This window comes from Anomaloglossus baeobatrachus, chromosome 8, assembly GCF_048569485.1.
Source record: "Anomaloglossus baeobatrachus isolate aAnoBae1 chromosome 8, aAnoBae1.hap1, whole genome shotgun sequence".
Taxonomy (NCBI): Eukaryota; Metazoa; Chordata; class Amphibia; order Anura; family Aromobatidae; genus Anomaloglossus; species Anomaloglossus baeobatrachus.
In genome coordinates, this window is record NC_134360.1 from 56243499 (window position 1) to 56269852 (window position 26354).

Here is a 26354-nt window from a genome sequence, read left to right on the forward strand (position 1 = left end):
ATGAGAATGCATGAGTGGATGTGTGCCTCCTTCCACACAAAGCATAAAACTGAGGAGCCCGTGATGCACGGGAGGGTGTATAGGCAGAGGGGAGGGGTTACACTTTTTAAAGTGTAATACTTTGTGTGGCCTCCGGAGGCAGAAGCTATACACCCAATTGTCTGGGTCTCCCAATGGAGCGACAAAGAAAGACAAAATACCTGGATAAGGGAAACCGCACTCGTAATGGTGAGCAAACAAAAAAAGAAAAAGACCAAGTAGTTTTGGTTAAAAAAGAAGCAAATTTAATAAATGCAGCGCTAACATAACAGTCACTATTAAAGATCCATTCTTACTAACCCCCCCCCCCCAAGACAATGAAGAATCGGGGCCTAAATGATTAGAAAATTACCAAAAGATTCAGTATGAAATGATTAAAGGGATTGTCTCAGGACCTATACATGCGGGCAGCCCCTGTTCTGTAGCCTGAGGGGCTTCATTCCTCTAAGGTTCTCTGTCCACACCCAGCATGTCCCTTACACGTCAATAGACTTTTAAGGGTCATTTGTTCTACTTTATACATCACAAAGGGAAAATAAAACCACAGGAATAACAGGAGTGACCTCTAGGGACGTGTTTAGCGCAATCAGGGGAGATTATGATGCGATGGAGCCGTCAGCATCAGATACAGTCAACAATTCGGGACCTGCCCGCAGCATCACCGAGGTCTCCAGAACAGTCCTGTGACACTAAGTGATGGCGCAATAGACACGACGGGTAGGAGACAATGTCATCTAAGTATACAGAAGATATAAAAACAGTATATACATCATATACATGGCTATTAAGATTGGGACCCCATATATGATCCTAACACTACCATGGAATCACTGGCGCTTGGCCTTGTAAGGACGAGAGCGTTTACGGCGATCCGGCTTCCTCTGTTTATGCAGACGACCAATGCTGACCCCCTGCCGTCTCCTCACCGATATGTTCTGCTCCACCAAGCTGGCCAGCATCCCTAGGAGCAGACGGGAGGTGTTAGTGCCAGGGACTCAAAGCTCAAGGTTGTCCGCTGCCGTGCAGGTCAGCATCGGGAGGAGAGATGATGGAAGTCGCGCCTGGCTGGTTGGTGCAGACGCCACGTGGTCAGACCCACTCACCTCCCGAGGCTGAACAACGCCTGTAATACTCCATTACCCAGACAGGTACTCACCCTCCTGAGCCAACATAGAGATGAAGGCACAGATAAACTCGTCGTAGTTGTGCGTCCTTCTCTGGTCATCGATCTGGAAAGATAAAGGAAGACCGGAGAATAGAGGAAGCCACTGACAAAAGACAGAAAGGAGAAGAGAGGCAGAGAGACCAGTGACTACAGGACAGAGAAGAGAGGAGAAGCAGAGAGACCGGTGACTACAGGACAGAGAAGAGAAGAGACGCAGAGAGACCAGTGACTACAGGACAGAGAGGAGAAGAGAAGCAGAGACCCCGGTGACTACAGGACAGAGAAGAGAGGAGACGCAGAGAGACCAGTGACTACAGGACAGAGAAGAGAAGAGACGCAGAGAGACCGGTGACTACAGGACAGAGAGGAGAAGAGAAGCAGAGAGACCGGTGACTACAGGACAGAAAGGAGAAGAGAAGCAGAGAGACCGGTGACTACAGGACAGAGAAGAGAGGAGACGCAGAGAGACCGGTGACTACAGGACAGAGAAGAGAGGAGACGCAGAGAGACCAGTGACTACAGGACAGAGAAGAGAGGAGAAGCAGAGAGACCGGTGACTACAGGACAGAGAAGAGAGGAGAAGCAGAGAGACCAGTGACTACAGGACAGAGAGGAGAAGAGAAGCAGAGAGACCGGTGACTACAGGACAGAAAGGAGAAGAGAAGCAGAGACCCCGGTGACTACAGGACAGAGAAGAGAGGAGACGCAGAGAGACCGGTGACTACAGGACAGAGAGGAGAAGAGACGCAGAGAGACCGGTGACTACAGGACAGAGAAGAGAAGAGACGCAGAGAGACCAGTGACTACAGGACAGAGAAGAGAAGAGACGCAGAGAGACCGGTGACTACAGGACAGAGAAGAGAAGCAGAGAGACCGATGACTACAGGACAGAGAAGAGAAGAGACGCAGAGAGACCGGTGACTACAGGACAGAGAAGAGAAGCAGAGAGACAGATGACTACAGGACAGAGAAGAGAAGAGACGCAGAGAGACCAGTGACTACAGGACAGAGAAGAGAGGAGACGCAGAGAGACCGGTGACTACAGGACAGAGACAAAACACAAAGAGACCAGCAACTACAAGAAAGAGAGGAGACGCAGAGACTGGCAACCACAGGACAGAGAGGGGACGCAGAGAGATCGGTGACTACAGGACAGAAAGGAGAAGAGAGGCAGAGATACCGGTGACTACAGGACAGAGAAGAGACGCAGAGAGACCGGTGACTACAGGACAGAGAAAAGAGGCAGAGAGACCGGTGACTACAGGACAGAGAAGAGAAGCAGAGAGACCGGTGACTACAGGACAGAGAAAAGAGGCAGAGAGACCGGTGACTACAGGACAGAGAAGAGAAGCAGAGAGACCGGTGACTACAGGACAGAGAAGAGAAGAGACGCAGAGAGACCGGTGACTACAGGACAGATAAGAGAAGTAGAGAGACCGGTGACTACAGGACAGAGAAGAGACGCAGAGAGACCGGTGACTACAGGACAGAGAAAAGAGGCAGAGAGACCGGTGACTACAGGACAGATAAGAGAAGTAGAGAGACCGGTGACTACAGGACAGAGAAGAGAAGCAGAGAGACCGGTGACTACAGGACAGAGAAGAGACGCAGAGAGACCGGTGACTACAGGACAGAGAAGAGACGCAGAGAGACCGGTGACTACAGGACAGAGAAGAGACGCAGAGAGACCGGTGACTACAGGACAGAGAAGAGACGCAGAGAGACCAGTGACTACAGGACAGAGACAAAACACAAAGAGACCAGCAACTACAAGAAAGAGAGGAGACGCAGAGACTGGCAACCACAGGACAGAGAGGGGACGCAGAGAGATCGGTGACTACAGGACAGAAAGGAGAAGAGAGGCAGAGATACCGGTGACTACAGGACAGAGAAAAGAGGCAGAGAGACCGGTGACTACAGGACAGAGAAGGGAAGCAGAGAGACCGGTGACTACAGGACAGAGAAAAGAGGCAGAGAGACCGGTGACTACAGGACAGAGAAGAGAAGCAGAGAGACCGGTGACTACAGGACAGAGAAGAGAAGAGACGCAGAGAGACCAGTGACTACAGGACAGATAAGAGAAGTAGAGAGACCGGTGACTACAGGACAGAGAAGAGAAGCAGAGAGACCGGTGACTACAGGACAGAGAAGAGAAGCAGAGAGACCGGTGACTACAGGACAGATAAGAGAAGTAGAGAGACCGGTGACTACAGGACAGAGAAGAGAAGCAGAGAGACCGGTGACTACAGGACAGAGAAAAGAGGCAGGGAGACCGGTGACTACAGGACAGAGAAGAGAAGCAGAGAGACCGGTGACTATAGGACAGAGAAGAGAAGAGACGCAGAGAGACCGGTGACTACAGGACAGATAAGAGAAGTAGAGAGACCAGTGACTACAGGACAGAGAAGAGAAGCAGAGAGACCGGTGACTACAGGACAGAGAAGAGATGCAGAGAGACCGGTGACTACAGGACAGAGAAAAGAGGCAGAGAGACCGGTGACTACAGGACAGAGAAGAGACGCAGAGAGACCGGTGACTACAGGACAGATAAGAGAAGCAGAGAGACCGGTGACTACAGGACAGAGAAAAGAGGCAGAGAGACCGGTGACTACAGGACAGAGAAGAGACGCAGAGAGACCGGTGACTACAGGACAGAGAAGAGAAGAGACGCAGAGAGACCGGTGACTACAGGACAGAGAAGAGACGCAGAGAGACCGGTGACTACAGGACAGATAAGAGAAGCAGAGAGACCGGTGACTACAGGACAGAGAAAAGAGGCAGAGAGACCGGTGACTACAGGACAGAGAAGAGACGCAGAGAGACCGGTGACTACAGGACAGATAAGAGAAGTAGAGAGACCGGTGACTACAGGACAGAGAAGAGAAGCAGAGAGACCGGTGACTACAGGACAGAGAAGAGACGCAGAGAGACCGGTGACTACAGGACAGAGAAGAGACGCAGAGAGACCGGTGACTACAGGACAGAGAAAAGAGGCAGAGAGACCGGTGACTACAGGACAGAGAAGAGAAGCAGAGAGACCGGTGACTACAGGACAGAGAAAAGAGGCAGAGAGACCGGTGACTACAGGACAGAGAAGAGAAGCAGAGAGACCGGTGACTACAGGACAGAGAAGAGACGCAGAGAGACCAGTGACTACAGGACAGATAAGAGAAGTAGAGAGACCGGTGACTACAGGACAGAGAAGAGAAGCAGAGAGACCGGTGACTACAGGACAGAGAAGAGACGCAGAGAGACCGGTGACTACAGGACAGAGAGGAGAAGAGAAGCAGAGAGACCGGTGACTACAGGACAGAGAAGAGAGGAGACGCAGAGAGACCGGTGACTACAGGACAGAGAAGAGAGGAGAAGCAGAGAGACCAGTGACTACAGGACAGAGAAGAGAGGAGAAGCAGAGAGACCGGTGACTACAGGACAGAGAAGAGAGGAGAAGCAGACAGACCGGTGACTACAGGACAGAGAAGAGAAGAGAAGCAGAGAGACCAGTGACTACAGGACAGAGAGGAGAAGAGAAGCAGAGAGACCGGTGACTACAGGACAGAAAGGAGAAGAGAAGCAGAGACCCCGGTGACTACAGGACAGAGAAGAGAGGAGACGCAGAGAGACCGGTGACTACAGGACAGAGAGGAGAAGAGACGCAGAGAGACCGGTGACTACAGGACAGAGAAGAGAAGAGACGCAGAGAGACCAGTGACTACAGGACAGAGAAGAGAAGAGACGCAGAGAGACCGGTGACTACAGGACAGAGAAGAGAAGCAGAGAGACCGATGACTACAGGACAGAGAAGAGAAGAGACGCAGAGAGACCGGTGACTACAGGACAGAGAAGAGAAGCAGAGAGAACGGTGACTACAGGACAGAGAAGAGAAGAGACGCAGAGAGACCAGTGACTACAGGACAGAGAAGAGAGGAGACGCAGAGAGACCGGTGACTACAGGACAGATAAGAGAAGTAGAGAGACCGGTGACTACAGGACAGAGAAGAGAAGCAGAGAGACCGGTGACTATAGGACAGAGAAGAGAAGCAGAGAGACCGGTGACTACAGGACAGAGAAAAGAGGCAGAGAGACCGGTGACTACAGGAAAGATAAGAGAAGTAGAGAGACCGGTGACTACAGAACAGAGAAGAGAAGTAGAGAGACCGGTGACTACAGGACAGATAAGAGAAGTAGAGAGACCGGTGACTACAGGACAGAGAAGAGAAGCAGAGAGACCGGTGACTACAGGACAGAGAAGAGACGCAGAGAGACCGGTGACTACAGGACAGAGAAAAGAGGCAGAGAGACCGGTGACTACAGGACAGAGAAGAGAAGTAGAGAGACCAGTGACTACAGGACAGAGAAGAGAAGCAGAGAGACCGGTGACTACAGGACAGAGAAGAGACGCAGAGAGACCGGTGACTACAGGACAGAGAAAAGAGGCAGAGAGACCGGTGACTACAGGACAGAGAAGAGAAGAGACACAGAGAGACCGGTGACTACAGGACAGAGAAGAGAAGAGACGCAGAGAGACCGGTGACTACAGGACAGATAAGAGAAGCAGAGAGACCGGTGACTACAGGACAGAGAAAAGAGGCAGAGAGACCGGTGACTACAGGACAGAGAAGAGACGCAGAGAGACCGGTGACTACAGGACAGATAAGAGAAGTAGAGAGACCGGTGACTACAGGACAGAGAAGAGAAGCAGAGAGACCGGTGACTACAGGACAGAGAAGAGACGCAGAGAGACCGGTGACTACAGGACAGAGAAGAGACGCAGAGAGACCGGTGACTACAGGACAGAGAAGAGACGCAGAGAGACCGGTGACTACAGGACAGAGAAGAGACGCAGAGAGACCGGTGACTACAGGACAGAGAAGAGACGCAGAGAGACCGGTGACTACAGGGCAGATAAGAGAAGCAGAGAGACCGGTGACTACAGGACAGAGAAGAGAAGCAGAGAGACCGGTGACTACAGGACAGAGAAGAGAAGCAGAGAGACCGGTGACTACAGGACAGAGAAGAGAAGCAGAGAGACCGGTGACTACAGGACAGAGATGAGAGGAGACGCAGAGAGACCGGTGACTACAGGACAGGGAACAGAAGAGACGAAGAGAGACCAGTGACTACAGGACAGAGAAGAGAGGAGACGCAGAGAGACTGGTGACTACAGGACAGAGAAGAGAAGCAGAGAGACCGGTGACTACAGGACAGAGATGAGACGCAGAGAGACCGGTGACTACAGGACAGAGAAGAGAAGCAGAGAGACCGGTGACTACAGGACAGAGATGAGAGGAGACGCAGAGAGACCGGTGACTACAGGACAGAGATGAGAGGAGACGCAGAGAGACCGGTGACTACAGGACAGGGAACAGAAGAGACGAAGAGAGACCAGTGACTACAGGACAGAGAAGAGAGGAGACGCAGAGAGACCGGTGACTACAGGACAGAGACAAAACACAAAGAGACCAGCAACTACAAGAAAGAGAGGAGACGCAGAGACTGGCAACCACAGGACAGAGAGGAGACGCAGAGAGATCGGTGACTACAGGACAGAAAGGAGAAGAGAGGCAGAGATACCGGTGACTACAGGACAGAGAAGAGAAGCAGAGAGACCGGTGACTACAGGACAGAGAAGAGAAGCAGAGAGACCGGTGACTACAGGACAGAGAAGAGAGGAGACGCAGAGAGACCGGTGACTACAGGACAGGGATGAGAGGAGATGCAGAGAGACCAGTGACTACAGGACAGAGATGAGAGGAGATGCAGAGAGACCGGTGACTACAGGACAGAGAAGAGAAGCAGAGAGACCGGTGACTACAGGACAGAGAAGAGAAGCAGAGAGACCGGTGACTACAGGACAGAGAAGAGAAGCAGAGAGACCGGTGACTACAGGACAGAGAAGAGACGCAGAGAGACCAGTGACTACAGGACAGAGATGAGAGGAGATGCAGAGAGACCGGTGACTACAGGACAGAGATGAGAGGAGATGCAGAGAGACCGGTGACTACAGGACAGAGAAGAGAAGCAGAGACCAGTGACTACAGGACAGAGAAGAGAAGAGATGCAGAGAGACCGGTGACTATAGAACAGAGGCAAAACACAAAGACCACTGACTACAAGAAAGAGAGGAGATGCACAGACTGGCAACCACAGGACAGAGAGGAGACGCAGAGAGATCAGCGACTACAGGAAAGAGGAGACGCAGGTAAAAGAGATGACTAAGGGAAGGCACCTTGAATTTCTTGCGCTTTTCCAGCTCTTCTCGCAGACAAGCCTCAGATGTGGAGATTTCGGCCTCCACACACTTCAGCAGAGCCAGGAGTTCCTGGGAGACAACACATCTGTGATGAGAGGAGCCATCCCGCGGGATCACATGTGGCGACTGCAGACTATTCCTCCAAATCTGACAACTGTGAACTGAGCTCTGACAACCAGTTTGCTCCAGAGCAACATCATGGATGATGCAAGAGACCTCACCTTAGGAGAAAACCTGTCTCCAGCTGGAATCTCTGGGACTTTGCAACGGGATCCCTCTGCCTCTACGTTTTCTCTTCCTTCCTCCAATTTGCTGATTTTAGGAGAAACTTTTCCAGAATCTGAGATTAAGGGAAGATCAATAATGAAACCTTCATCGTTAAAGGGCTCGTCTTTTAGAAAACGTTATGCGATATGCAGCTCTAGTTAAAAAAAAAAACAAAACTTGAATATTACTTACACTTCCGGTTCATCAGTGCACCAGTCTCACGATTGGCAGCAGCAGTTATGTCATGTTGACAGCGCTGCAGCCAATCACTGAGCTCAGCAGCAGTGTAGATGGCACCAGCTGCTGGACTCAGTGATGCTTTGAATGTGGCATCACCACTGCAGTCAAAAAACAGAGACTATGGCAGCGGTGGAGACAGGGTCACAGACCCGGGAAGGTTAAGTAGCACTCAGATGGCTTTTATAGCTATCGCAGCATGTGGCATCAGGTTTTGTAAAAGAGGCCAATCCCTTTAACTATTGATATTCTATCCTTAGGACAGGTCATTAGTATAGCAAAACATCAAAGAAGGGTTCAAGCTGCTTGTTCAGAGTTTGGTGGCTCTAAGGCAATTTTAAGAACATGGGACATTAGTCCAGCACGTGATCTATCAGTATCAGCACCGATCAGCTGTCAGCAATGCCTGCTCCAGCCAGATGTAAGTGGAGCCTGAGCAGCTCAGCTCCATACACCGTGTAGTGGCCGTGCTCAGTACTGCAGCTCAGCTCCTCACAGCGCCATATACCGTGTAGTGGCCGTGCTCAGTACTGCAGCTCAGCTCCTCACAGCGCCATATACCGTGTAGTGGCCGTGCTCAGTACTGCAGCTCAGCTCCTCACAGCTCCATACACCATGTAGTGGCCGTTCTCAGTACTGCACTCAGCTCCTCACAGCTCCATACACCGTGTAGTGGCCGTGCTCAGTACTGCAGCTCAGCTCCTCACAGCTCCATACACCGTGTAGTGACAGTGCTCAATACTGCAGCTCAGCTCCTCACAGCTCCATACACCATGTAGTGGCCATTCTCAGTACTGCACTCAGCTCCTCACATCTCCATACACCATGTAGTGGCCGTGCTCAGTACTGCAGCTCAGCTCCTCACATCTCCATACACCATGTAGTGGCCATTCTCAGTACTGCACTCAGCTCCTCACATCTCCATACACCATGTAGTGGCCATTCTCAGTACTGCACTCAGCTCCTCACAGCTCCATACACCGTGTTGTGGCCATTCTCAATACTGCAGCTCAACTTCATACAGCTCCATACACAGTGTAGTGGCCGTGCTCAGTACTGCAGCTCAGCTCCTCACAGCTCCATACACCATGTAGTGGCTGTGCTCAGTACTGCAGCTCAGCTCCTCACAGCTCCATACAACGTGTAGTGGCCATTCTCAGTACTGCAGCTCAACTTCATACACCATGCAGTGGCTGTGCTCAGTACTGCAGCTTAGCTCCTCACAGCTCCATACACCGAGTAGTGGCCATTCTCAGTACTGCAGCTCAACTTCATACAGCTCCATACACCATGTAGTGGCAGTGCTCAGAAATGCAGCTCAGCTCCTCACAGCTCCATACACCATGTAGTGGCCATTCTCAGTACTGCAGCTCAGCTCCTCACAGCTCCATGCACAGTGTAGTGGCCTTGCTTAGTACTGCAGCTCAGCTCCTCACAGCTGCATACAACGTGTAGTGGCCATTCTCATTCTCATTCTCTAGTGGCCATGCAGCTCAACTTCATGCACCATGCAGTGGCTGTGCTCAGTACTGCAGCTCAGCTATTCACAGCTCCATACACCGTGTAGTGGCCGTGCTCAGTACTGCAGCTCAGCTCCTCACAGTTCCATACACCATGTAGTAGCCGTGCTTAGTACTGCAGCCCAGCTCCTCACACCGTGTAGTGGCCATTCTCAGTACTGCAGCTCAGCTCCTCACAGTTCCATACACCGTGTAGTGGCCGTGCTCAGTACTGCAGCTCAACTACTCACAGCTCCATACACCATGTGGTGGCCGTGCTTAGTACTACAGCCCAGCTACTCACAGTTCCATACACCGTGTAGTGGCCATTCTCAGTACTGCAGCTCAGCTCCTCAGCTCCATACACCATGTAGTGGCCGTGCTTAGTACTGCAGCCCAGCTCCTCACTTCGTGTAGTGGCCGTGCTTAGTACTGCAGCTCAGCTCCTCACAGCTCCATACACAGTGTAGTGGTCACTCTCAGTACTGCAGCTCAGCTCCATACATTGTGTAGTGGCCATTCTCAGTACTGCAGCTCAGCTCCATACACCGTGCAGTGGCTGTTCTTAGTACTGCAGCTCAGATCACATTCACTTTAATAGCAGCGGTGGTGCAGTACTGAGAATGGCCACTATACAGTGTATGGAGCTGTGCTGTTCTGGCTCCATTTACATATGTTCACCTTCACAGCAGATAACAGTTGAGCTGTGGTGCTCCTGGGTGTCAGACCTCCACCAATCTAATACTGATGACCTATATTACAGATATATTAAGTCCAGTTAACCTTTTCATATCTATAAGTGCATTTCCAGCCTCCTTGCCATGTTGTCCAGGCTAATGCTGCAGTTGTCTAAAGTCTAAGCACAGAATACATATGATGCACTAAATGGGGGTTTCTCTTATTTGTAGGCTAAAATTGAAAAGTGCTTTTAAAAAAACAAACTTTGCAATTTGCCTCTTATTTAAAAAAACCACTGTTCTCCAGAATGGAAGGCTTATGTTTATAGTTTACAGCTTGTTGCCTGGCTACCAGCCACCTCTGCATTCTATTACGGTAGCAGTGGCCGGTTTCTTATACAAGGAGCGCAGCACTCTTAAGCTGTTTGCTATGGATCTTGTAAGCGCTGCTCTGAAGCTAGCTAGATCGCTGGATTTGTGCTGCTTTAGTCCTGTTCTCTCCCAGATGCTAACAGCATGGGAGGGCGTACAGGTCAGACAGTGGCTTAGTCATGCTGCCAACCTCAACTTTCTACAGAAGCGTACTGGTAAGCAGGTAGGCAGGTGGTAGAAGGAGCATTGGCTCCGGAATAACATGAGACAAACCCCATTAAAGAATTTACCATCTGCGCTCGACTCTCCACACGCCATCATACCCACCCATCCGGCTGAGCGTACAGAGGTGCCCGTCTCGGCTGAGGTGTAGAATACCAGTGCCAACCAGCGGCCCGAGCTCCCGCACTGCTCGATTGTACCGGACAGAGTCCAACCTCAGAAGGGGCTCCTCTTCCCCGAATAGAACCTTAGAAAGATGAGACGTAACCGGACTAGAAGGTCGCGTGGGGTTTGCGGATCTCAAAGGGGAGCGCAGGGGGGAGTTGAAAGCGCTGCCGATTTCTGATGCGGTGTCCGTGCTCTCATTGCTGGGGGTTGGAGACGGCTGAGAATGAGGAACCACAGGGGGCACCATCTTTATGGAGAGGGGGGAACATAGTTCTTTCTGAGTTTCCTTCAACTTTTCAGCTAAGACGTTAGCAGGAACTTCAGGACCAGGAGGTGGTGGCAGAGACTCGGCGCTTCTTCTCTTGAACCTGCAGGAGATGAGCCAATCAGTTACACCCAGACGCCCTCCATCCATAATTACTGGGATGTGATGGGGTGGTCCCGGTGGGCACACGCTGGTGAGAGTTATACCTGCTATGGCAGACTCAGCACCACCTGCAGTATACTCTCCCCTGCTCATCTGATAAGACGAGATGTAAAAGCTGCAGTTGAAATCTGTCAATATGACCCCAATGCTGCCACCAACAGCCTCCCCCTTCAATATAAAGCTAGATGTATGTTTACTCACCCTGGGATGGTCGGTGGTCTCGCGGAGGTCTCAGTCTCCTCCTCCTCTTCTTCATCAGAGTCCGGAGAGGGAGGTGGGATTCCTCGTGATCGCCCGACACCGGCCGCTAGATCTTCTTCCTCCTGCGGATAACGTGCATTAATCTTCTAGCTCACGACCATAGAGTCCATCACTGAGACTTTGTCCCCAGACCGCCCAACCACTCACCTGCATAGGGGACTTGGCGTAGTTATGGTTATCCAGGAAGGCTGGGAGACGGGGGGTTTGTGCAGGGCCTGTGCCCCCGTTATGAGGGACAGCTTTGAGTTTGCTGTACGTATTGGTAACGGGAGCTCGAGGCACAGATCCAGCGGCGTCTCCACTCACATCTATAATGAACATACAGAGTACCTAAATCAGGAGGGTCTCCACCGATAAATCCATGGGTAATGCGTCAGCGCATTAAGCCCCCCGTCCCTCTGTACCCTAAGTGAAAACGGCATATGGTGATACAATATATCCTTAGCAACAAGACTTTAAGGTGGAGACCTACCCTCACATACGAGCACAAACACCCATGTACCTGCGGTAGTTTTTGGGGTACTGGACGTGTTCGCCCCCTCCAGACCTGCTGCAGCCTTTGGTGGATTGGCCTTTGACTCCTCATTATTCTGACTCTCGGATGGTTTCTGGGCCTGAATCAGTTCCGGCTGCGTCACCCGGATTAGCTACAGAAGAAAAGACCATGAAAGAGAAAAGAGGAGAATCCAAATCCAGGTGTAAATAAAAGGTGTAAAGAGAATCCCCTGCATTCACCTCTCGATATAGGTGGCAAATGTTGGTCTTGCCCATCGCCTGTTTTCTCCCTACTTTTGGGGGGTGTAGGCCTCCCTTATTCCCCCTCTCACTGTTGGGGGTGTTGGTTCCCCCAACCTCCACTCTCACTGGTCACTTTCAGTCTCCCCCATCCCCCGCTCTCCCTTCTCGCTGTTGGGGTGTCTGCCTCCTCCATCCCCCATCCTCACATCTTACAATGAAGTTATTGGCCTCCCCAACCCCTACTCTCTGTTTTTGCTGTTGAGGCGCCTGCCTCTCCTTCTCCCACCCTCACATCAGAGTGACAATGTCGGCCTCCTCCTTCTCCCATTCTTGCCTCCTCTCTGCCCTCGCTGTTGGGGTGTCCCCTGTACTCCACTATTTTAGTCGAGTTTGTTGGCCTCCTCCACCCCCCACCCTCACCTCTCAGAGTGACGTTATTGGCTTCTCACAACCCCTGCTCTTGCTGTTGAGGCGTCTACCTCCTCAATCTCTCACAGCGACATTGTCGGCCTGCTCCCCCCCCCCCCTTTCTCACTGTTGGGGTGTTCCCTGTACTCCGCTTTTTCATTCGAGGGTGTTGGCCTCCTCAACCCCCCGCTCTCACCTGCTGTAACGCCTCCAGCACAGTCTGCCGGTTCACTTTCAGGACATTGAGGCGGCTCTCATACTTCAGCCTCCGGTCGGGTACCACGGCCATCAGATTGAAGCGGATATCATGATACGGCTCCCTGCACGGGAAGGAGAAATCTCATAGGACGACACCACAGAGAGTGGCCACCCACCCCAGACCGTGGCCTTACCCTGCTGTGGCAAGTCCGATCCTCTCCATAATAACCCTGCGAGCCTTGTCTGTCCACTCCTCGTCCTCCGCCCATGGACCTGACAACAATGACACAGTGTGCAGTCAGAAAGGAGGTGTCAGATCCCAGAGATGTCCTATGGGTAGATTTGGGCCACAGCACTGCCCATAGGCCACCTGCTTAAAGGGCTGGTGTCCAATCTTAACATATAATCGAATATTCTGCAACTTTTTAACAGACGTTATGTTTCAATTTCAAGATCTCTGCTTGCTTTAGGTGAAAAGGAAAAAGAGTCGGTGCACTAAAATAATACCTCCTCCTATGATGCTCTCACCATGATCAATGGGGTATACTTTTAGGCCGTCTAGCTCGAACAGACGCCCCTTAATGGGAACGTAACTGACAAAGTGGAATGCCTCCATAGTGCGCACTGCGCTGATGCCATTCTGTTTTTCTGGCAGGTGACGTGGCTCTGGCCTGGGGGGGGGTGAAGAAAAGGTTAATATAGACCCCGGATGCATTGCACAAAAAGGTCGAAAACATCCGCAATATCCACAATCTATGTCATACCTTGCATGGCTGTTGTGAGCTTTCGCCAGTTCAGGAGCATTTCCAATAGCATAACCTTTACTCTATGAAAGAAGAAAAAAATATGTGACGCCTTCACAGCAGAATAGTGAGTGCAGCTCTGGAGTATAATACAGGATGTAACTCAGGATCTGTAGAGGATAAGAAACATACAGTTATGGCCGAAAGTTTTGGCACCCGTGAAATTGTTACTGAAATTGAAGCATTTATCTCATAAATGAAGGGAATTTTGTTACTTACCGTAAATTCCTTTTCTTCTAGCTCCTATTGGGAGACCCAGACGATTGGGTGTATAGCACTGCCTCCGGAGGCCACACAAAGCAATTACACTAAAAAGTGTAAGGCCCCTCCCCTTCTGGCTATACACCCCCAGTGGGATCACTGGCTCACCAGTTTTAGTGCAAAAGCAAGAAGGAGGAAAGCCAATAACTGGTTTAAACAAATTCTCTCCGAGTAACATCGGAGAACTGAAAACCGTTCAACATGAACAACATGTGTACCCGCAAACAAACCAACAATCCCGAAGGACAACAGGGCGGGTGCTGGGTCTCCCAATAAGAGCTAGAAGAAAAGGAATTTACGGTAAGTAACAAAATTCCCTTCTTCTTCGTCGCTCTATTGGGAGACCCAGACGATTGGGACGTCCAAAAGCTGTCCCTGGGTGGGTAAAGAAAAACCTCATGTTAGAGCTGCAAGACAGCCCTCCCCTACGGGGAGGCAACTGCCGCCTGCAGGACTCTTCTACCTAGGCTGGCGTCCGCCGAAGCATAGGTATGCACCTGATAATGTTTGGTGAAAGTGTGCAGACTCGACCAGGTAGCTGCCTGGCACACCTGTTGAGCCGTAGCCTGGTGTCGTAATGCCCAGGATGCACCCACGGCTCTGGTAGAATGGGCCTTCAGCCCTGATGGAACCGGAAGCCCAGCAGAACGGTAGGCTTCAAGAATTGGTTCTTTGATCCATCGAGCCAGGGTGGCTTTAGAAGCCTGCGACCCTTTGCGCTTACCAGCGACAAGGACAAAGAGTGCATCCGAACGGCGCAAGGGCGCCATGCGGGAAATGTAGATTCTGAGTGCTCTCACCAGATCTAACAAATGTAAATCCTTCTCATACCGATGAACTGCATGAGGACAAAACAAAGGCAAAGAGATATCCTGATTAAGATGAAAAGAGGATACCACCTTCGGGAGAAACTCCTGAATAGGACGCAGCACAACCTTGTCCTGGTGGAAGACCAGGAAGGGAGCCTTGGATGACAGCGCTGCCAGCTCAGACACTCTCCGAAGAGATGTGATCGCTACCAGAAAAGCCACTTTCTGTGATAGTCTAGAAAGTGAAACCTCCTTCAGAGGCTCGAAAGGCGGCTTCTGGAGGGCAACTAGTACCCTGTTCAGATCCCATGGATCTAACGGCCGCTTGTACGGGGGTACGATATGGCAAACCCCCTGTAGGAACGTGCGCACCTTAGGAAGGCGTGCCAAACGCCTCTGAAAAAAGACGGATAGCGCCGAGACCTGACCTTTAAGGGAGCCGAGCGACAAACCTTTTTCTAACCCAGATTGCAGGAAAGAAAGAAAGGTAGGCAATGCAAATGGCCAGGGAGACACTCCCTGAGCAGAGCACCAGGATAAAAATATCCTCCACGTTCTGTGGTAGATCTTAGCAGACGTGGGCTTCCTAGCCTGTCTCATGGTGGCAACGACCCCTTGGGACAATCCTGAAGACGTTAGGATCCAGGACTCAATGGCCACACAGTCAGGTTCAGGGCCGCAGAATTCCGATGGAAAAACGGCCCTTGGGACAGTAAGTCTGGTCGGTCTGGGAGTGCCCACGGTTGGCCGACCGTGAGCTGCCACAGATCCGGATACCACGCCCTCCTCGGCCAGTCTGGGGCGACAAGTATGACGCGGCTGCAGTCGGATCTGATTTTGCGTAGCACTCTGGGCAGGAGTGCCAGAGGTGGAAACACATAAGGGAGCCGGAACTGCGACCAATCCTGCACTAGGGCGTCTGCCGCCAGCGCTCTTTGATCGCGAGACCGTGCCATGAAGGTTGGGACCTTGTTGTTGTGCCGTGACGCCATTAGGTCGACGTCCGGCACCCCCCAGCGGCGACAGATTTCCTGAAACACGTCTGGGTGAAGGGACCATTCCCCTGCGTCCATGCCCTGGCGACTGAGGAAGTCTGCTTCCCAGTTTTCTACGCCGGGGATGTGAACCGCGGATATGGTGGAGGCTGTGGCTTCCACCCACATCAGAATCCTCCGGACTTCCTGGAAGGCTTGCCGACTGCGTGTCCCCCCTTGGTGGTTGATGTATGCCACCGCTGTGGAGTTGTCCGACTGAATTCGGATCTGCCTTCCTTCCAGCCACTGCTGGAAGGCTAGTAGGGCAAGATACACTGCTCTGATTTCCAGAACATTGATCTGAAGGGTGGACTCCTGCTGAGACCACGTACCCTGAGCCCTGTGGTGGAGAAAGACTGCTCCCCACCCTGACAGACTCGCATCTGTCGTGACCACCGCCCAAGACGGTGGTAGGAAGGATCTTCCCTGTGATAATGAGGTGGGAAGAAGCCACCACTGCAGAGAGTCTTTGGCTGTCTGGGAAAGGGAGACCTTCCTGTCTAGGGATGTTGACTTCCCGTCCCATTGGCGGAGAATGTCCCATTGAAGTGGACGCAGATGAAACTGCGCAAACGGAACCGCCTCTATTGCCGCCACCATCTTCCCGAGGAAGTGCATGAGGCGTCTTAAGGAGTGCGGCTGACTTTGAAGGAGAGCCTGCACCCCAGTCTGTAGAGACCGCTGCTTGTCCAGCGGAAGTTTCACTATCGCTGAGAGAGTATGAAACTCCATGCCAAGATACGTTAGTGATTGGGCCGGTGACAGATTTGACTTTGGGAAGTTGATGATCCACCCGAACGCCTGGAGAGTCTCCAGTGCAACATTCAGGCTGAGTCGGCATGCCTCTTGAGAGGGTGCCTTGACCAGTAGATCGTCCAAGTAAGGGATCACCGAGTGTCCCTGAGAGTGCAAGACTGCTACCACTGCCGCCATGACCTTGGTGAACACCCGAGGGGCTGTCGCCAGACCAAATGGCAGAGCTACGAACTGAAGATGGTCGTCTCCTATCACGAAGCGTAGGAAGCATTGGTGCTCTGTAGCAATCGGCACGTGGAGATAAGCATCCTTGATGTCTATTGATGCTAGGAAATCTCCTTGAGACATAGAGGCAATGACTGAGCGGAGGGATTCCATCCGGAACCGCCTGGCGTTCACATGCTTGTTGAGTAGTTTTAGGTCCAGAACAGGACGGAAGGAGCCGTCCTTTTTTGGAACCACAAAGAGATTGGAGTAAAATCCTCGCCCCCGTTCGAGAGGGGGGACAGGGATCACGACTCCTTCTGCTCTTAGAGAGTCCACCGCCTGCAGCAGGGCATCTGCTCGGTTGGGGTGTGGGGAGGTTCTGAAGAACCGAAGTGGAGGCCGAGAACTGAACTCGATTCTGTACCCGCGAGACAGAATGTCTGTTACCCACCGGTCTTTGACCTGAGACAGCCAAATGTCGCAAAAGCGGGAGAGCCTGCCACCGACCGAGGATGCGGAGGGAGGAGGCCGAAAGTCATGAGGTAGCCGCTTTGGAAGCGGTTCCTCCATTTGCTTTCCTGGGGCGTGAGTGAGCCCGCCAGGAATCTGAGTTCCCTTGTTCTTTCTGAGTCCTTTTGGACGAGGAGAATTGGGCCTTGCCCGAGCCACGAAAGGACCGAAACCTCGACTGCCACTTTTTCTGTTGAGGTTTACTTGCTCTGGGCTGTGGTAAGGAAGAGTCCTTACCCTTAGACTGTTTTATGATTTCAGCCAATGGCTCACCAAACAGTCTGTCTCTAGATAATGGCAAGCTGGTTAAGCATTTTTTGGAACCAGCATCTGCTTTCCAGTCCTTTAACCACAAGGCTCTGCGCAAAACCACAGAATTGGCGGACGCCATAGCGGTACGGCTCGTAGATTCTAGGACAGCATTGATAGCATAGGTCGCAAACGCAGACATTTGCGAAGTTAGGGACGCCACCTGCGGCACTGCTGGATGTATGATAGCATCCACCTGTGCTAAACCAGCTGAAATAGCTTGGAGTGCCCACACGGCCGCGAATGCTGGAGCAAACGACGCGCCGATAGATTCATAGACAGATTTCAACCAAAGGTCCATCTGTCTGTCGTTGGCATCTTTAAGTGAAGCGCCATCCTCTACTGCGACTATGGATCTAGCCGCAAGCTTGGAAATTGGGGGATCCACCTTTGGACACTGGGTCCAGCGTTTGGCTACCTCAGAGGGAAAAGGATAACGGGTATCCTTAGAACGTTTAGAGAAACGCTTGTCTGGATGAGCGTCGTGTTTCTGGATCGATTCTCTGAAATCAGAGTGGTCCAAAAAAGCACTTAATTTACGCTTGGGATATAGGAAATGGAACTTCTCCTGCTGTGCAGCTGCCTCCTCTGCAGAAGGGGCTGGGGGAGAAATATCCAACAGCCTATTAATTGCCGATATAAGGTCATTAACCATGGCGTCACCATCAGGGGCATCCAGATTGAGAGGGGCCTCAGGATTAGTATCCTGATCACCGTCCTCAGTCTCATCACAGAGAGACTCTTGTCGCTGAGACCCTGAACAGTGTGAGGACGTGGAGGGTCTTTCCCAGCGAGCTCGCTTAGGCTGCCTGGGACTGTCATCTGAGTCAGAGACTTCAGCCTGTGATGCTTGAGACCCCCCTGAAGTACGGATTAGTTCCAACTGAGGGGGACCGGGGAGCATAGACACAGCAGTGTCCATGGCCTGAGCAACTGGCCTGGACTGCAAGGTCTCCAGGATTTTTGTCATAGTCACAGACATTTTATCAGCAAAAACTGCAAAGTCTGTCCCCGTCACCGGGGCAGGGTTCACAGGCGCCTCTGCCTGGGCTACCACCACAATAGGCTCTGGCTGACGAAGTGCCACTGGGATTGAACATTGAACACAATGTGAGTCTTTGGAGCCTGCCGGTAGATCAGCCCCACATGCAGTACAAACAGTGTACACAGCCTGTGCCTTGGCACCCTTGCGTTTTGCGGATGACATGTTGCTGCCTCCTCAGAGCAGTACAGGGTGTCCAGCCAAGAAGCGACCTTACAGTGCACTATATAAATATATATATATATATATGGTACCAAGAAAAAAGTACACTAATATCACACTGAGGCACTAGAGGGGCCAGCACTACTGTGCTGCTTACCACCCGCTTAGGAGCGGTGTGTGGACGCCAGAAATCCCTCTAGTCTGGGTCTCCCAGAGCCTGCTGCCTTTCCCCAGCCAGCCGCATGTGTAATGGCTGCCGGCGTCCTTGTGGAGAGGGGGGGCGGGCCCTGGGCGTACACCGACGAAGAGCGGGAAGTCTGCTTCCCCCTGTGCCTAGTGAGAGGGCTGGAGCATGTAAATAAAGCTCCAGCCCTCGGCGCTGTTAATTGAGCAGCGTCTCTCCCCTACCCTGATTGACAGGGTGGGGGCGGGAACGAAGCGGCACTAGGCCGCAGAAGCCGGGGGCTAAAGTTAGAAGCGCCGCCGCCGTAAAAGCGCGGTCGGCGCAAAGTCCCCGGCGCACTACAAGTCGCAGCTGCGCCGCCGCTCCAGGAGCGGTCGGCGCAGTAGTTCCCAACATGAAACGTCACTCAGCAAAGCTGCAGTGACCTAACCCCGGCGCACAGCGCTACTGTCCCCGGCGCACTATAACGCTCAGCAAGCCTGAGAGTGTCCGTGCCTGCCGGGGACACAGAGTACCTGAAAGTTGCAGGGCCTTGTCCCTGAACGGCACTCCCGCTCCAAATCCAGCAGGTTCTCTGGGTCTGTGGATGGAGCCCGGCCCCAGGGCTTGGTGGCCGGCAAGATCCCACTTCCACAGAGCCCCAGGGGATGTGGAAGGAAAACAGCATGTGGGCTCCAGCCTCTGTACCAGCAATAGGTACCTCAACCTTACAAGCACCACCGCGGGTGAGAAGGGAGCATGCTGGGGGCCCCATATGGGCCCTCTTTTCTTCCATCCGATATAGCCAGCAGCTACTGCTGACTACAAACAGTGGAGCTATGCGTGGATGTCTGACCTCCTTCGCACAAAGCAGAAAACTGGTGAGCCAGTGATCCCACTGGGGGTGTATAGCCAGAAGGGGAGGGGCCTTACACTTTTTAGTGTAATTGCTTTGTGTGGCCTCCGGAGGCAGTGCTATACACCCAATCGTCTGGGTCTCCCAATAGAGCGACGAAGAAATTGCAATGACATGTTTTGTTATATACATTTATTTCCTTTGTATGTAAGGGGATCAACACAAAAAAAAAAATAAAAAAGGAAATAGAAAAAAAAAATGGGATATAATTTTATACAAAACCCCAAAGATGGTACAGACAAAATTGTTGGCACCTTTCTAAATTGTGGGTGAATAACTTTGTTTCAAGCATGTGATGTTCATTCAAACTCACCAGTAGCAAGTAACAGGTGTGGGCAATATGAAAATCACACCTGAAACCAGATAAAAAGGGGAGAAGTTTATTAAATCTTTGCATTGTGTGTCTGTGTGTGCCACACTAAGCATGGAGAATAGAAAAAGGAGAAGACAACTGTCCGAGGACTTAAACAAAATTGTTGAAACATATCAACAATCTCAGGGTGACAAGCATCTCCAGAGATTTTGATGTTCCTTTGTCCATGGTGCGCAACATAATCAAGAAATTTACAACCCATGGCACTGTAGCTAATCTCCCTGGACGTGGGCGGCAGAGAAAAATTGATGAAAGGTTTCAACGCAGGATAGTCCAGATTGTGGATAAAATTCAAGCTGTCCTGCAGTCTCAGAAAGCATCAGTGTCAGCACAAACTATCAGTTCCCATCTTAATGAAATTAAACACTATGGTAGAGACCCAGGAGGACCCCACAGCTGACACAGAGCCATAAAAAAAAGCTAGACTGCAGTTTGTCAAAATGTACATGAGTAACCAAAATCCTTCTGAGAAAGCGTCTTGTAAACAGATGAGACCAAGATAGAGCTTTTTGGTAAAGCACATCATTCTACTGTTTACTGAAAATGGAATGAGGCCTACAAAGAAAACATCACAGTACCTACAGTCAGGTATGGCGGAGGCTCAAAGATGTTTTGCGGTTGTTTTGCTGCCTCTGGCACTGGGTGTCTTGACTGTGTGTAAGGCATCTTGAAATCTGAAGATTACCAAAGGATTTCAGGTGGCAATGTAGTACCCAGTGTCAGAAAGCTGGGTTTGCGTTCTAGGTCATGGGTCTTCCAGCAGGACAATGACACCAAACATACTTCAAGAAGCTCCCAGAAATGGATGGAAACAAAGCACTGGAGAGATCTGAAGTGGCAGCAAATCCCATTGACAACTGTGGAGTGATCTTAAAATTGTTGTTGGGAGAAGACGCCTTCAAATATCAGAGACCTGGAGCAATTTATAAAGAAAAGTCCAAAATTCCAGGCGAGAGGTGGAAGAAGCTTGTGCACAGTTATAGGAAGCAATTGATTGCAGTTATTTATTCCAAAGTTTGTGCAGCCAAATATTAAGGTGAGGGGGACAACAATTTTGTCAGGCCCATTTCTGAGGTTTTGTGTGTATTATGTCCAATTTTCATTTGTTCTGTTTTTTTATTGTGTTGTTCCAATATACACAAAGGAAATAATCATGCATATAACAAAACGTGTAATTGTAATAATTGTCTTGGGGAAATACTTCATTTTCTGGAACAATTTCAAGGCTGCCAACATTTTCGTCCATGACTGTATGCACACAGTGGCTGCACCAGCAGAATAATGAGTTCAGCTCTGGAGTTTTAATATTTACTATGAGAGAGGTACATGATGTATGATATGACAGGTAGCTGTGGTGTACGATGCTCCTGTTGTATTATTACCTCTGGGCTGAATCCTTTGGTGAAGTCTTTAATGCGGCTGAGAGTCGGTCCCAGATGGACCCCACTGCAGTTCAGCAAGACGCTTAGGAGGGCATGAGTGGCGCAGGAATTAGGGATCAGCTGTGAAACAAAGAGAACATGGATGAGAAGAGACAACACCATCTGTGGACGGTGGACACCATCCTTTCCCCACTTACCTGATGTGCGAAGAACATGTTATTAACCACCTCGTCCTCCATGACAGATGTGTCATCCAGCAGGGTGGAGACTTTTCTGCGCGAGCGTCGCTCCTCGATCCATTTAAATAAGAAGATGAAGCCATACACCGGTCTGTGGAGGGGAATAATAAGAGTCATCGGAGAGCGGACAGAGGTGGGGAACACACAAACAATGATGTGGGCATCATACCCCGGGCACTTGCTCTGCAGATCATAGATCTCCTCCACCTGCACGCCCTTCACACCTAGGGAGGATAAAGGGCAAAATGTGAAATCATCCGCGGCGCAGAGCTATAGACACAGGGCAGAGGCGGCAGCATGGCAATGGAAGGAGCAGTATCCACCCAACCGGTGCTGAACACGAGCAAAACACTGAGAAATCACAGCAGCGCTGATGAGAAACCAGGGAATCTACTGACATATAATCAGTAACAACTCACCAAAATCCTCCACCAGCAGCGTGAAGAGCCCTGAAAAACGGAGGGAGAAGCTTAGATCTACAACAGTTCTGCGGGGTGTGGAAAGATTCACGTGCCCCACGGGGGTGGGCCAAGGGGGTCACACGCGCCCCACAGAAGGGTGCCATGCTCGCCCTGCGGAGGTGGACCAGCGGAAGGGTGGGCCAGGGGAGTCACAGGAGCCCCCTGGGGGTTTGTAAAGGGTCACATATATCTTGTGGAGTCAGTAAATGGTGACCTACACCCAGTGGAGGCAGTAAACGGTTATATACACCCTGTGGGGTTAGTATACGGTGATATACACCCTCTATTGGGACAGTAAATATTGATACACATTCAGTGAGGTCAGTATATAATGTTATACACCCTGTGGGGGCAGTATATGGTGACATACACCCTGTGGGGGCAGTGAATGGTGACATACACCCTGTGGGGGCAGTATATGGTGACATACACCCTGTGGGGGCAGTATATGGTGACATACACCCTGTGGGGGCAGTATATGGTGACATACACCCTGTGGGGGCAGTATATGGTGACATACACCCTGTGGGGTTAGTATACGGTGATATACACCCTCTATTGGGACAGTAAATATTGATACACATTCAGTGAGGTCAGTATATAATGTTATACACCCTGTGGGGGCAGTGAATGGTGACATACACCCTGTGGGGGCAGTATATGGTGACATACACCCTGTGGGGGCAGTATATGGTGACATACACCCTGTGGGGGCAGTATATGGTGACATACACCCTGTGGGGGCAGTATATGGTGACATACACCCTGTGGGGGCAGTATATGGTGACATACACCCTGTGGGGGCAGTATATGGTGACATACACCCTGTGGGGGCAGTATATGGTGACATACACCCTGTGGGGGCAGTATATGGTGACATACACCCTGTGGGGGCAGTATATGGTGACATACACCCTGTGGGGGCAGTATATGGTGACATACACCCTGTGGGGGCAGTATATGGTGACATACACCCTGTGGGGGCAGTATATGGTGACATACACCCTGTGGGGGCAGTATATGGTGACATACACCCTGTGGGGGCAGTATATGGTGACATACACCCTGTGGGGGCAGTATATGGTGACATACACCCTGTGGGGGCAGTATATGGTGACATACACCCTGTGGGGGCAGTATATGGTGACATACACCCTGTGGGGGCAGTATATGGTGACATACACCCTGTGGGGGCAGTATATGGTGACATACACCCTGTGGGGGCAGTATATGGTGACATACACCCTGTGGGGGCAGTATATGGTGACATACACCCTGTGGGGGCAGTATATGGTGACATACACCCTGTGGGGGCAGTATATGGTGACATACACCCTGTGGGGGCAGTATATGGTGACATACACCCTGTGGGGGCAGTATATGGTGACATACACCCTGTGGGGGCAGTATATGGTGACATACACCCTGTGGGGGCAGTATATGGTGACATACACCCTGTGGGGGCAGTATATGGTGACATACACCCAGTGGAGGCAGTAAACGGTTATATACACCCTGTGGGGTTAGTATACGGTGATATACACCCTCTATTGGGACAGTAAGGCTATGTGCGCACGTTGCGCAAATACATGCAGTTACGCTGCGCTTTGTAGCGCAGCGTAACTGCATGCGTCCTGCGTCCCCTGCACAGTCTATGGAGATTGTGCAGGGGCCGTGCGCACGTGGCGCTTTAGAGCGCAGCGCTTCGGCTACTGCCGAAGCGCTGCGTAAAAAGAAGTGACATGTCACTTCTTCCGTGCGCTTTGCCGGCAGCTCCTGTTCTGTCTATGGGAGGAGCTGCAGGCAGAGCGCATGGAATCGGGTTCACTACGGTCATTTCTGCAGCGATTTAAAGCGCATATGTGCTCTTCAGATCGCTGCAGAAATTTCTGCAATGAACTGTACGCAACATGCGCACATAGCCTAAATATTGATACACATTCAGTGAGGTCAGTATATAATGTTATACACCCTGTGGGGGCAGTGAATGGTGACATACACCCTGTGGGGGCAGTATATGGTGACATACACCCTGTGGGGGCAGTATATGGTGACATACACCCTGTGGGGGCAGTATATGGTGATATACACCCTGGGGGGGCAGTATATGATGACATACACCCTGTGGGGGAAATATATGGTGATATACACCCTGTGAGGTTAGTAATTGTTGATGTACACCCTGTGGGGGCAGTACATGGTAACATACACCCTGTGGGGGCAGTTTATGGTGACATACACCCTGTGGGGGCAGTTTATGGTGACATACACCCTGTGGGGGCAGTTTATGGTGACATACACCCTGTGGGGGCAGTTTATGGTGACATACACCCTGTGGGGGCAGTTTATGGTGACATACACCCTGTGGGGGCAGTTTATGGTAACATACACCCTGTGGGGGGGCAGTATATGGTAACATACACCCTGTGGGGGGGCAGTATATGGTAACATACACCCTGTGGGGGGCAGTATATGGTGACATACACCCCTTGGGGGCAGTACATGGTAACATACACCCTGTGGGGGCAGTTTATGGTGACATACACCCTGTGGGGGCAGTTTATGGTGACATACACCCTGTGGGGGCAGTATATGGTGACATACACCCTGTGGGGGCAGTATATGGTGACATACACCCTGTGGGGGCAGTATATGGTGACATACACCCTGTGGGGGCAGTATATGGTGACATACACCCTGTGGGGGCAGTATATGGTGACATACACCCTGTGGGGGCAGTATATGGTGACATACACCCTGTGGGGGCAGTATATGGTGACATACACCCTGTGGGGGCAGTATATGGTGACATACACCCTGTGGGGGGCAGTTTATGGTGACATACACCCTGTGGGGGCAGTATATGGTGACATACACCCTGTGGGGGCAGTATATGGTGACATACACCCTGTGGGGGCAGTATATGGTGACATACACCCTGTGGGGGCAGTATATGGTGACATACACCCTGTGGGGGCAGTATATGGTGACATACACCCTGTGGGGGCAGTATATGGTGACATACACCCTGTGGGGGCAGTATATGGTGACATACACCCTGTGGGGGCAGTATATGGTGACATACACCCTGTGGGGGCAGTATATGGTGACATACACCCTGTGGGGGCAGTATATGGTGACATACACCCTGTGGGGGCAGTCCTTGTACACTGAGGCCCCGGTACCTGGGTCGCTCTCCAGCTCTAACCAGCCTTTATTCATGTTGTCTCCTCCATGCCTCGGAGGCTGTGACGTCATCCAGCGCGCCGGAAGTGCAGTGTAGTAAACACATAGCAGTTACGTCACCTCACACCGCCTTTCCCCCTGTCTCCTCCGCTGCAGCCTCTAGCGCAGCTACCTCCTATCATCCTCCGCGGGCGACATGTTTGTGTCGTCAGTTATGCTGATATCGGATGGACTGAGGACTTTAATAACATGGCCGCCGGGAGTCATTCCGGGGACATTTTCTGAGCTATATTTTACATTACATGTCATCACTCTAGCGGCTGCTCTATAGATCACGTGACCATCGAAAGTAGAAAAGCGGCCATTTTTGTTAAGGGCAGAGAAGCTTGTCACTTACATTTTGAGAATTGTTTTTTGTAATTGATTATAGTTATTTCACTTAATTCCCAAGTAAATGAGAAAAAAAAACTTTTATGCAGCAGCTCAGATTGCTCTGATTGGTCTGATGTACATAGAGGTAGCAGTCCTTTTTTTGGTGGAATATGGCGCAATTTTAGAAAAGTAACTAAAATATGACAGTAATCTTCTGTCCGTGCCCGGTTAGAACTCAGTGTAGCAGTATAGGCTGAGAGTAGCGGCTTCTCAATAGCTGTTTGTCATAGATCCATAGTAAGGGAGTCAACCATTTGTCATGGCTGCCGGTCCTCCACTGCTCCCACGGAGTCCTCCATCGAGCACACAAGGTTCAAAAATCCTGCAATCCCCAGTAAAAACCACGGGGGCTCTACAGTTCTCCGCCTGTGCCAGCAT

General features: G+C 51.2%; 1 protein-coding gene across 1 annotated transcript; it reads right to left on the reverse strand.

Moving 5' to 3' along the window:
- Positions 1–261: 261 nt before the first annotated feature.
- Positions 262–25642, reverse strand: BAP1 (BRCA1 associated deubiquitinase 1). The gene is made up of 17 exons (XM_075321633.1): positions 25544–25642; positions 22317–22346; positions 22067–22121; positions 21856–21988; positions 21659–21778; positions 13696–13757; positions 13460–13602; positions 13126–13204; positions 12930–13053; positions 12090–12234; positions 11735–11895; positions 11528–11649; positions 10837–11267; positions 7679–7797; positions 7434–7526; positions 1196–1268; positions 262–1000 (listed from the first exon to the last, which is right to left on the reverse strand). Exons 1-17 carry the CDS (start codon positions 25614–25616, stop codon positions 867–869), a joined length of 2097 nt encoding a protein of 698 aa, XP_075177748.1. The 5' UTR covers positions 25617–25642; the 3' UTR covers positions 262–866.
- Between the last annotated feature and the right edge of the window lie 712 nt (positions 25643–26354).